The following is a 12345-nucleotide window of genomic DNA, read 5'->3' as shown; positions in this document are numbered from 1 at the left end:
AGATTTCTAGTTTGATTTCTTTAAAAGCACAATTTTTTTTCTTTCTTTTTTTTTCTTTTTTTTTTTAAAAAAATTAAAAAGACTTACTATAAAAGAGCAATACCCCTGGCCGGACTCTAGCCCGAGTCCGACAACTCCTGCCGCGTTTCCCCCGCCTATCGCCAGAGGAGCGCGTGCGGACAGGAGACCCTCTCGAGAGCCGCCGACGCACGTGAAAGAGCGGAACGGGCCATGGAAACCAGCCACGGGGAAGAATAAAACTCCCCGGGACACCAGGGAATTAAAAACCACTGCCGGGTGGCGGGCAGCTCGCCTGCCTCCTGCCCCTCCGCAGAGCTGTCAGGCGGGGAACGTCATCTGCTTCCGAGCAGGTTGGACAGTCAATTTAAAAACGAGCTCGCCACAGCGGCGTATTAAAAAATAGAGCGTTTATACGTAAATCAAGGCAGAGACAGAACAGAGTAGACGGAACAGTCTGCAGTTTCACAGGGGACATAAAATTTGATATTTTTCCCAATTATAAATGTACAATCTAGAGGCTAAAAGAAGAGAGTGAGAAATCCTCTGCCCCAAGGCAACGGAGAGGAATGCCCACGCGGCCGGGAGGAGCCGAGGCGGCGCAGCGAGGCAGATCACCTTACACCGTCCACGCGTACCATAATCACTAAACACAGGGCACTTTTTCTCGGGCGTAATCGGCTGTTTGCTTGGTTTGGTTTTTTTTTTCCTCCAAGAAAATCTGTAAAGGGAGAAATTACAAAAAAAAAAGGGGGGAGGGGGGGAAGGAAAAAGAAAGCAGGCAGCTCTCTACACTCCCTCTCTCACTGGGATTGGCCGAGTTGTTCACGTCTTCAACAAGTATGGGTATTACAAAAGGTTAGAAAGAGTGGATATAGACTAGCTTTTACTCCTGATTTTATTTTTCTGCTTTCTTTTTTAAGTAGTCTGAAGTGGCTGAGAGAATCCTCCCTCATTGGCAAAGTCAATAGGAGCTGGTTGTAGTCAGTGGGAAGTCCAGACTGTTTGTTGTTTGGTCGTAAGAGACAAACAGTGCTAGATTATTTTGCTTCTGTTTTTGGGGGGAAAAGGGGCGAGTGTGTGTGAATTGGGTGCTACATGGAGGGAGCGGGAGCTGCTCAGTCGCCAGCCTCGTTCTCTTCCGCCGTCTCTCCCGTGGTGGCGTTCTCTGCGTTCTTGGAGGCCTGCGGAAACAAACCCACGGCAGCCGTCAGAACGGGGGCTCGCGTGGGGACCACGCACGGCCGCAACGCTGGCAGCGGGTACGAGGCAGCCCACCCGAGGGACCAAGAGGAGGCCCCTTCCCAGGAGGCTGCTGCTTCCCCAGGGCGCTGGTTTTGGTTGGGGTAGAGTCGATTTTCTTCACAGGAGCTGGTATGGGGCATGTTTTGGATTTGTGCTGGAAACAGTGTTGGTAACACAGGGATGTTTTCGTTCCTGCTGAGCAGTGCTGACACACAGTCAAGGCCTTTTCTGCTCCTCACCCCACCCCACCAGCGAGCAGGCTGGGGGGGCACGAGAAGTTGGGAGGGGACACAGCCGGGACAGCTGACCCCAACTGACCCAAGGGATATCCCACACCATATGACGTCATGCTCAGCATTTAAAGCTGGGGGAAGAAGGAGGAAGGGGGGGACGTTCGGGGTGATGGCGTTTGTCTTCCCAAGTCACCGTTAGGCGTGATGGAGCCCTGCTTTCCTGGGGATGGCTGAACACCTGCCTGCCCATGGGAAGCAGTGAATGAATTCCTTGTTTTGCTTTGCTTGCGCACGCGGCTTTTGCTTTACCTATTGAACTGTCTTTATCTCAGCCCACAAGTTTTCTCACTTTTACCCTTCCGATTCTCTCCCCCATCCCACCGGGGGGGAGTGAGCGAGCGGCTGTCTGGGGCTGAGCTGCCGGCTGGGGTTAACCCGAGCCAGGGGAACACCAGGGTGTTCCCTAAGGCAGGCTGGGAGGCGAGCCCAAAACGCGACCACGCAGGACCCATTTGGGCGCTGCCGATTGCAAAAGAGAACGTGCCACTAATCCCCACAAAACGTGGCCAAATTACCTTCTTTTTCTTCTTTTTCTGGGTCTTCCGGCTTGCAGAACTTTGTAGAAGGGCCTGGAGACAGGAAGGAAACATAAGAAGCCAGAAAGCAGACTCCTTTTTTTGACAGCAGATAAAGAGAAACGCCTTTAAAGCAGAACGAGCACCGCCAGCCACCGAAGGAACGGTGGTTAAGTCCTAAGGGGCACAGTGATAGATGGGGAACGCCACAGCCTCACACCCTGCCGAGGCACGAGGCCTTGGAGCCAGCTGTTGACTTCTCAGCCACCCCTAGGAAAGGGCTGGGTGTCGTTACCGAGCCACCAGAGCTGGTGCTTGATGCAGGAAACAGGGACCCAACCTGGTCTTAAGCAAATCTTTTCCTTTTTAAGCTCACGCCTCAGCTCCTACCCTGCAGAGTCTTCCGGATTTACTTCCCGCCTTCACCCCGAGGGATGCAAAGACAGGGTGACCCATGCGATGTGCAACGTCTATTTATTATTATTTTTAAACCAACCTTCAGTTCTCCATCTTGCACCTCAAACTCCGACTTGTAGAGTTCCGGTTCAAAGGGGCCGCTGGTTATCCTCATGGGACCGTTAGGCATTAAAAGCACTGTGAATTTGAACTGTGCAACGAACTCTCCTGCAAGACAGAAACGGGCGCTACTACACCACAGCCCCCGCGTATCCGACCCACTAGGTATCTCGGCAGATGTTTCCAACCAGATGATTCGACTCCCGTGCCATTCCCACACCGTCACTGCTAAAAAAACATCTCGCAGGAACTTCTTAAACCTAACACGGCCAGGGCAAAAACAATTCCTTCAGCACCACACCCCCAAGCCTGCTCTGTAAGCAAGCCAGAGAGCCTCAGCCATCAATCTCTCCTCCTGCCCAGGAAACTACTCCACAAAAAATTTCATCTCATCACTGGAACGACTCCAAAACAAGATCCAGAAGCCAACGGGTAGCGAGCTTCCCGGAGGATAAATACCAGGGCCCTTGAAGCGCACCTCTGGTATTTATACAGCGACAGAGTCAGCACCGGTCTCGCCAGACTCCGGAAGCGAGCGACGGTTGTCTGCTGAGCGCCCGGTCCACACCCGGCTCCCAGTCCTCCCACCGCCAGCACTCACCTTCCTTTTCGTAGAGGACATTGAAAGGCTGGAGCAGCTCGTGTTTGGCGCATTCCACCACCCCCATCCTGGCCTTCTTCTCATCCTCAAATGCCCTGCGGAGGAGACAGAGCCACACCTGAGCTCAGGCCCTTTCCCAGAAGCCAGGTTCCACCCCACAGGTTTCAGAATTGCCCCCGGGGTCAGGCTGGAGACTTTATTCACTTGCATCCCCCTCGCCCTGGCAGCGTCGTGGTGCAGTGACAAAGCAGATGGCCAGAGCAGGCAACTGCCGGCTGAACTGTTACCTCCAGAGACTGGAAAAGGCAAGTGGATTTAAGGATGAAGAGAGCCTGTCAAGCGAACGCTGTTTCCTTAGTTTGAGAGTGCATCACTTACAAAAATTGATTGGAATTGCCTCGCCTCTGCATGCTGCACCCTGACACTGCTTTCACCCCTCTCTGTTTTATTTTAAACGCGATTCCCAGCTCCCCACCTGCCACACGAAGCACAGGAGATTCTCAAATCCTCGGGCTCTGCCTGGGATTCCTGCTTAAGCCCGTAACATCCTTCCTCCACCCACTCCTAGGCTCAAATACAGCAAAGCCCAACGTAAAGCAGCAAAGGCTGCCTCCTCCCCTGTGACAGGACGGTGAAGCAAGTCGGTTTTGCTGCCAGCATGGTCTGTAAGCTCACGCAAAGCATCGAGCTCTGAACGCGCAGGGAGGCCATGAGTAAGAGCAAATACCTGAGAGTAAATGGCATAGTATCAAAGCGCCTCTCCACCTCACTGAAAAAGGCACGGGAGGTTTTCATCTTCAAGCCATACTGTTTGGAGGGGTCCCTTTTGTAAATTGTAGTTCTCTGTCCAGCATCCTTTGCCTGAAAATGCAAACAGAGCTGAGAGACCAGGAAAGCAGCGCAACGCTTCCTCAGCCAGATTAGCCAACCGCCTGCATGCGCCGGGGCGTTCACATCGGACAAGCACCGTCCGTACTCCAGCACTGTAAAGGCGCACCTCAACTTTTTGGATGGAAGAAGTTCCACCCAAAAAGACACAGTGATACCCAGGCAACAAGTATTCCCCGGCTGGAACTGGCACCCACAAGGATGTGGCTGTTAGCACCACTTGCTGCTGCCGACTGTTCTGAAACGCGGCCGCTTTGACCACACGCACAGAGGAACAGCAGGGCAAGAAGCACCGGACTCACCTTTCCCTCTCCACTGCTGACGAGAACATCAACAGCGTAAACTTCATGGACCTCAAATTCTGCTTTTTCATGGTCCTTCCTGGATGAAAAGAAGTTTGGTGAGTCAAAGAATGGTAAATAGAGAAGACAAAACCTCCTACACAGCCACAGTACCTCAGACAAGCCCACACCGGGCTTAGCCAGCGAAGGTCTGCAAGTGCAAAGTGGTGCTACAGTGACCAGGTCCCTGACCAGAAGAGCAAAAGCTGGCACGAAGGACGAAGTGGAAGATTAACAAGCCAGGCAGCAGAGCTGATCAGTGACAGGCTGGCAGAGAAAAACGACGACAAGCCAGTGCTCCTCCTGCCCGTGACAAGTAGCTCCATCCCCGGTAAAGGGTGGGAGGTCTCTTAGACATTCAGCACCAGCCCTTTGAACTTGCGGTCACGTCCTAGGCAGGCCAAGAGCCCCACCACGCCTGGTACATTGCTACGCCCGAGAACTTGCAGGCCAAGTGCTGGATTTAAAGCCACTGAGCTCCAAATAGCCAGCGTGAGACCCAACCCCGAGGGATCCCTGAGGGAGAGGAGCTGCTGGAACAGAACGGAATGACATATCCAGCTCATTAGCTCCAAACCATCCTGAGATGCTATTGACAGCGATCACCATCCAGTGGGCTCCTGGCAACTTCTGCGAGACAAACGACAGGTCTTGGCACAGCTCCTGGTGAATTAGCATCCACCGCTACAACTAGCAACAGTTGGTTATTTTGCTGGCAGCCTCCAGCAGACTCCTTCGAGAAACTGGACAGAAACCAAGAACGCTCGCAGGTGCCAGCGAGGAGCCTCGTGTCCGTGACTTCCAGCCTTTCTTTCTCAGAACAACCCCCAAACGCAGAGCCACGCTTCACGTTCACACAGAACGGACAATAAGATATGGGGCTAACAAGCTACGAATTTGCCGTACTGGGTCAGACTTCAAGAGGCCATACAGGGAGCAGTCTATACCCCAGTTAAATTAAACATACCTGCTACATCCCCCACTTGATACCGCAGCGAGAAACGGGGTCACCATTCTGGACCTAGTCACACCCCTCCCAAATGCTGCTGGAAGCAGCAGCCCCAGAGGTGATGCTCACTTTTGCTGGTCTGTAGGGTTCTGGATGATTGTTTTCTCTCCATCGATCACATGCTGTTTCAGCTGGTGCGACAGCATCCCTGCCGCGATAAGAGAATCCATTAACACCTCTGAGCTGCAAACCAGCGACACAGTGACTTGCATTATTAACACTCCGGGGCCCGGGACCGCAGCCCTCAGCTAGAGCGAGCCGTAAAGCAAACGGTCACCGGCGTTAGCACTTCCTCAGCTTCCCTCAGTCGCGGACCGCCAAGTGCATTAGCACAGACACGGAGCTCCCCAAAGCCCACTCTGACTTCAGCAACGCTTCCTCGCCAGCGAGGAGGAGCTGCAAGCTCCCGCGAGAGGAGCGGCCAGCTGCCGAGCCCTTTCCAGTACCGCCGCTTCTTGACTAGGCACGTGCACTACACCAGCGGGCTGTAACGGGCTGGAGGTGAACCCGCAGGCACGTGCGACCCACCCTCGGGTGTTTTCAAAGATGCCAAATTAATGGAAACTTTCAGTCCTTTCCCCAGTACCTCGGCTGTACAGCACTCAAAGGGTATTTTTTTGGGGAGGGGGGTTGCTTCACTTTTCCCTTCTGCCCTACAGTTCACCTTCAAATTGAAGTCTAGGAAGAGGTACTCGCGGCCATTCCTGTTCCGCTCCCCGAGCCCCCAGCCCAGCAGGGACAGTCGCACGTCTCCGTTCAGGAAGGACGGCTGCTGCTGGCGGGAAGGGAACGCACAACCCCAGCCGCCAACAGCTCCGTTTGTTTTCATCAACTGGGGCCTTATGCTGCTGCCAGTGCCTAGATAATTACGGCACTTGACTGTTTCCAAAACAGTGGCTGCTTAAACTCCCTTGACAGTGCGAGCGGCCGCCTCCTCACTGCAGCTGATGCCATGTTTTTTCACAGAGAAAGGAGCAAAGCATTGAGGAGACCCACAAAGCCATCCCACACAAGGAACAGGGAACCGATGTTCCGAGACTGGGCTAAGGCGAGCGAAGAGAACGAGCCAGCTTTAGGGTATTTCAGGAAATTTAACTAATAATGGACCAATTTAATTGTGGCTGAAAGAACCATTTGACAGTGATGTCACCGATTAGGAGAAAAGCATCTGCGTGTGCCAAATGTCAGGCTAAGCTCTCTCGCCACCTTTCAGACAAGAAGCCAGTGGTCTCATTTCTACCAGAAGCCACCCCAGAGCCTTCCCACTCGCCCCTTTATCAACGCTGCGAAGAGAACGTGAATCAGTTTAGAGCTGTAAGGAAGGAAATTACATACCCTGCACATCTACGGGCTTCTTTTGCAGTGGCCCTTGCATTACAAACAAGCTCTGTTATGTATTCGCTAAAGGGGTTTTAACTACGAGTGGTCAAGTGTGAAAGCAAAGGGCCACGCGATTTGCCCAAGGTCAGCAGGAAGTCCACGAGCCAGGACACTACCTACCAGCTGTGGAAGCCCACGTCTATTGTTCCTAGATTAATGCATCTTTAAGAATAAAAAGAAAAAAATAGAGGAAGGAAGAAGAATCTAGAGAGTTTTGAAGGGATTTTTTTTTTTAGCCGAGGCCACTGCATTTAAAGATGGCACGTCTAGGACTCATAGTCATTAAAAGTTTCCCAGAATTTGAATAGGGCAGCTCAGGATTTAGCGTGCAGCTAAAACGCCGCTACCTCCGATCAGCTGCTCCCCCGTCCTTACCTTCAATCGGCGTGCAGTGAAACGAGTGGGCTATTTTGTTCCATGCGTCTGTCACTTGTGTGTTCTGGATGAAGAACACATGAAAACACATTAAGGATGTAACATTCAAGCCACAAGCATGACAGGTTTTTTTAACTCGACAGCGTTCTGTAATAAAACCAGCAGGTTTTCTAACCGACTGGTGCTCTAACACCTCCAAGAAAAGGAGAAACGGTGTCAGGCTTCCATTTTTAATCCTGTATCGACAAAACCAACATGTAACATGAGGTCAGCTCAGCCTCCCGTGCTGCACCCAGTGCCTTCTCACAAGCCATCCCTCTTTAAGGGATTTCAGCAGGAGCCAAGAGCGACACGAGTATGTTTGGAATAGTGACACAGCGACAAAAGAGATCGCCTACGACTGCTGCGGCGCCCGAGCACCAGGCGAGGGAGAGGTCCAAGTGGGAGATTTAAGGGAGCACTCTTTGGCGGAGTTGCTGTGCGTGCCCAGCTGCCTTCAGCGAGGAAAGGACCGGCAAGTAGGAGCACCGAGGCTCCTCTGCAAAGCCACCGTCGCACAAGGAAGAGCTCGGGTCCCGCAGGGAAGCCAGAGCTGCTGACAGAAGAGTCACTGCCACCCGCCCCAGCATCCGGTGCTCACCCCAGCAGCAGCTCAGCTGTCTGCAGACAGCTGCTTCCAGATTCCCCACATCGCTGGGCAAGGACACACGCTTTTATTTCTGCGCACGAAGTGTGGCACAGGCAGCGTCTGCACTTGAGCTCCTCGCCCCGTGCCCAGACATACCTTCCCCCGTATCAGTCACTCACCTGGTTTCCAGGCTTTACCAAGCGCAGAGCAGCTTCAGCACAGAGATGAGCTGCCTTGATGACATCAGCTTTACGGCCTGACACAGGGTTTTCCTGGAAGAAGAGAAAAATAAAGGCTTTTTAAGGTACGTTTCCTGCCCTCTTATTAGCAAGAACGCTGTTCTGAGTGTCTACAGATGGAGATTCTCCGTCGAACCAGACACCCTCCCCCCGAGTGAACGGGGAAATCTAGCTCAGAGGTGGAAGGGCTTCTGGCTCCACAGCTCGATCATTAGTCTCTCCTCCATTAAAAGAACAGATGAGTATCAGCCACAACCAAATTGCCTCTCTCACGAGTTTCAACAGAGGCACCCTAGTACCAGCGCATCACTCTCAAAGACTGAAAACAGAACAAGACTCTCCTGTAGCCAGAAATGTGGACCGGAAAGGATTTCAATACACTTCAAAAAGACTGGGTTTTTTTTTGTCTTCTCCCCATCAAGTCGTTCAGACACAGCCACTGGAGAAAAACCATTCCCAAGACCCCACACCGCCACCCTCCTCCCAGGACTACAGCTAAAAATTTGTTCCGAGCTTACGCGACAACTTTACGCACACAACAGTAACTGCCACCGCATGAGCGTGGCTTAGTGTCACTTCCAAAATGCCCGACCAAGCCACGCGTGCCACGGCGGTGTCCTCGCCAACACGTGCCAGGGCTGTATGCTGCGATCAGCCCTGAGTGAGAAAAGTCCGTGCTGGCGTGTTCAGGCAGGAGAAGCGGGCAGCAGGGACTAGTTTTGGGGTCCGAAGAACAAGTCGCCCCTGAGCTCAGTTTGCAAAGGTGAAGGCAGCGACTCCCAGCAGCGCGGCGCTCGGCTCCCTGTCCCTCGGCCAGTAGAGGGGGCAGCAAAACCAGTCTGCCCAGTCCGCCCCGCGGCCCCAGACACTCTACATGCGAATAACTCACTGCAGCGCCACTCACACCGGGTTTGTCTCAAGTTATTTGTAACCTTGCAAAATTGTACACGTTGAAACAGCGTGTCAGCCCTCATTTTCCAGAGGACTGAATAGTTTTTAGGAAAGGGACGGTTTTCACCCTGTCACTGCTGTGACACCAGACCTGCGGCGCTTCTGCGAAACAAAGCGGACGCCTCTCCGAGGCCCCGTGCCGCTGCTGCCTTTGGAACCAGGGGCACCCCAACATCAGCTTTTAGCCTCTCCTTTAGGCTGCACGTACAGCAGCAGCGGCAAGAGGCACCGCTCCATCGCAAACCTACCTTTGAGGCGTCTATGACAAAACTGTGTGCTACATTCGCTATGAAGCCATCGACATGGACTCCCAAGTCACTGCAACACAAAGAGAGTTAATTACAGGTGGGGCGTCACAGCTCAGGAAACTTGTGTGACTTCTAGAAGTACCAGAAGACTCAAGCATGTTTCAAGCGCTTCACTTGACTAGCTATTAGATTCTTTAATTAGCCACGCCGAGGAAGTATTTAACACATCAAGCAGGATTAGAAAGCAAAGCCCAGATGCCAACAGTAAACCCACAAGAAGTATAACCAAGACGCTTACATTTTGACCAAGTCTCCGTCTTTGAGGATGTAGTCTTGGTCACTCTTCAGGGGGGAGAAGTGACAGACACAGTTATTTACCGATATACTCGTTGGGAAGGCAATACCTACAAAGGGAAAAAGAACATTCCATGAAATTGTGCAGCCTCACGCCCGGCACAGGCAGCAGCCCCGCCACTGCGGGTCGTCACTCGGGGTTTTGAAGCGCTGTAAAATGCCCCATGACACAAGTCTCTAGCCAAAGAGCCACGAGGAACGCAGCGCGTGGTCTGCTCCCGCACCGGCTCTCCTTTCGCCCAGGCAACGGCCAAAGAAATACATCCAAGGCGGTGAGACACCTGCAAAAGGGACCTCAAGTCTCCAGAACAGAAATCAGGGAGCTCTGGGTGACACACTCGAGTGTCACACAATTTCCACGGCAGCTACAGACCAGCGATAGATAACCGTACCGCAGCTCTTCCTGAAGGGAGGACACTGAAACAAGAGTTACTTTGGACAACAACGTGGATGACTGGGTGCATTGAAACGGGAAGCTGAGGTTCATCAGTGATGCTTACTTACCAGCAGGCCAGGCAGGAGGATTTGGGTTAAAATTGGCTTTCTGGGAACAGCAAACTATTTCTTACACTAATTAGCACAGAGTAGCGCCTTCTGTGCTCTTGCCCATTCACACCAGCCACCCAGCGGGACCAAAAACCATGGCCACGCTGAAAAAAACTCTTTGGAGCAGGCCTCACCTTTTTTCATTTCTTTTTCCTTCTTGAAAATCTTGCCAGTCTCTTCCATGATCATGGCATCTCCCTTCTCGCACAGGCAGAGAACCGATGCTCCGGAGTTCGCCTCTTCGACCACTGCACGCAGGACCCCTTGATTCAAACACAAGACACGGAGCTGTTGAAGCATGTTAACGATAAACAGCCTTAAATCTAACACCAACCCGCATCACACGGCACCGTGGCGGAAAGATCTGTTTGTTTCCCCGAGAGGGAACAAGGCTCTGGACTCAGCTCTTCACCAAAAGGACCGTGGACAGGCAGAAATCCCACTTTAATTTTCACTTTGTTTTCAAGAACGTTTTCACAGAGAGCGTGAGCAAACGAACGTACGCTGGGGTTTGCGCAGGTGAAGCGCCGCAGCTTCAGACACCTGCCTGCGCAGACCGAGGTCTGTCAAACAAAGCAGCCAAGCAGAAACACCGCTCTCCCACATTCTTTCTGGAGAAGTCAGAGCTACAGAAACAGGTTTGAAAACTACTCGAGAGACGGGACGCGCAGCACATCAAAGGAGCAGGGGCCACTGCTGTGGACGTGCGGGACCAGAGGTACGGAGCAGCTGAAAGACTTTGCCAGGCACAAGAGCTGGCAGCGACGCAGGACCAGTGCAGCAGAGCCAGTTACGTTAGTCCCTCACTCTGCGGAAACGTGTTTTAAAGGTAACCCACGTGCTCCTGCTCCGGCCTGGCAGCTGCCAGCGCGCTGCCTGCCACAAGGAACTCCACACGCCTCGCTCCACGCCGCAGGTCAGAAGAAGTTTTGCTGCCTGCACCCACTTTTGGCCATATTCTAGTGCCCACGAGTCCCAGCAGTGTTTCGGTTCCGCCGTAGAGGACAGCGTGCCTCGTGCTTTATAGGATAAGGGGGGGAAGGAGTGTAAAAGTGGCGGCTTTGCTTGAAATACTGCAGAGTGACATTCGCAAACACACCTCGATGGCGTTACAGGAGCAGGGGCCCGGGGGCTGCTGGAGGAGCCACATCTCGACGGCCTCCCCACCAGTCCGGGGGCCGAGGCGCTCCGGCTGTCGCCAGTGGACCCCCGAGCTGCTATTTCCCCCTCTCTCCAGCTGGGACACTTTACAGGGAGTCATAAAGCTTACCCTGAAATGTTTTTGGATCCTGGGATAAAAGGTATCCTCACAGTTTCTCCTCGCTCTGTGAGCACATTGTTTTTACAAGAGGCTGTTCTGTGAAGTGCCTCTGTTGGGTGGGAGTTTCTGTAACCGACGGCGTGTGTTCTAGATACAACAGCAATAAATATTTCGGAAGTGCTGAAGGGGATGTTTACGGGCAGGCGGGTTTTCATAATTTCTTTGACACCGAGTAAAAACCTGAAGTCTTTCACCTGCACGACGAATTAAATTTCAAATCCCTTCAGTCACCTTTCCATGCGCCACAAATAATGACAAATTGGGAATATTTTTAAGCAGAGATAAAACTCTGATAAAGAGACTTTCGGTGGACAGCAGGACAGAGAGAGGTGAGAAAGGAAATGTTAAAACAAACACAGTGCAAAGATAAATGGAGAGCTGTGCTCATCAGAGCATTCACGTGAAACCAAGCAGCAGACAGCGCGATAGCACTGACCAAGGAACACCTACTAATTGTACTCTGGCCTTCCACGGCGCTTCGTTTAGGGAATTAAAAGCACTTTATATCATTAACAGCACCTCGCTCTGACAAGGCCCCAAGGCATTGTGAACTTTTTGACACAGTTCTGTGTTTGCTCTTCCCAAACGTGCTCGCACCACCCGTGAGGGAGAAGAGACGCTGCGATGGAGCTGCCTTTCCCCCATGGGAAGGGAGGCGGCCCCTCCGTGCAGCCAAACTCGGGGCACACCGTTAAATCCCGTTTGCCCAGCAGACGGAGAAGCCAAAACGGCGACCTCCCTTCCCAAAGGGGAACCCACATCGCTGCGGCTCTCGGCCCCACGTGTCTCTCTCCTGAGCTGCAGCCCAAGTTACCGTCAGGAGCGATGACTTAAAAAGAAGCGTCGAAGTCAGCAACAATTAGTGTGGGACACGCCA

At 52.7% G+C, this 12345-nt stretch overlaps 2 protein-coding genes across 2 annotated transcripts in view; both read right to left on the bottom strand.

The window, feature by feature from the left end:
* The window catches only part of ZC3H10 (zinc finger CCCH-type containing 10), a gene marked incomplete at its 3' end in the record, with an annotated part of 4706 nt that extends 4047 nt beyond the window's left edge, over window positions 1-659 (bottom strand). The window contains 1 exon segment of the mRNA XM_009280050.1: window positions 642-659. Within this exon segment, the coding sequence (XP_009278325.1) occupies window positions 642-659 (18 nt within the window).
* PA2G4 (proliferation-associated 2G4) lies at window positions 76-10958 on the bottom strand. The gene is made up of 12 exons (XM_009280041.2): window positions 10282-10958; window positions 9546-9651; window positions 9248-9317; window positions 7989-8081; window positions 7182-7245; window positions 5496-5574; window positions 4379-4457; window positions 3916-4049; window positions 3189-3283; window positions 2568-2695; window positions 2072-2125; window positions 76-1202 (listed from the first exon to the last, which is right to left on the bottom strand). Exons 1-12 carry the CDS (start codon window positions 10445-10447, stop codon window positions 1137-1139), a joined length of 1134 nt encoding a protein of 377 aa, XP_009278316.1. The 5' UTR covers window positions 10448-10958; the 3' UTR covers window positions 76-1136.
* Between the last annotated feature and the right edge of the window lie 1387 nt (window positions 10959-12345).

Source organism: Aptenodytes forsteri, unplaced genomic scaffold (assembly GCF_000699145.1).
Source record: "Aptenodytes forsteri isolate BGI_AS27 unplaced genomic scaffold, ASM69914v1 Scaffold547, whole genome shotgun sequence".
NCBI lineage: Eukaryota > Metazoa > Chordata > Aves > Sphenisciformes > Spheniscidae > Aptenodytes > Aptenodytes forsteri.
Note: the sequence above shows the minus strand (reverse complement) of the source record. Positions and strands in the feature narration are given on the sequence as shown.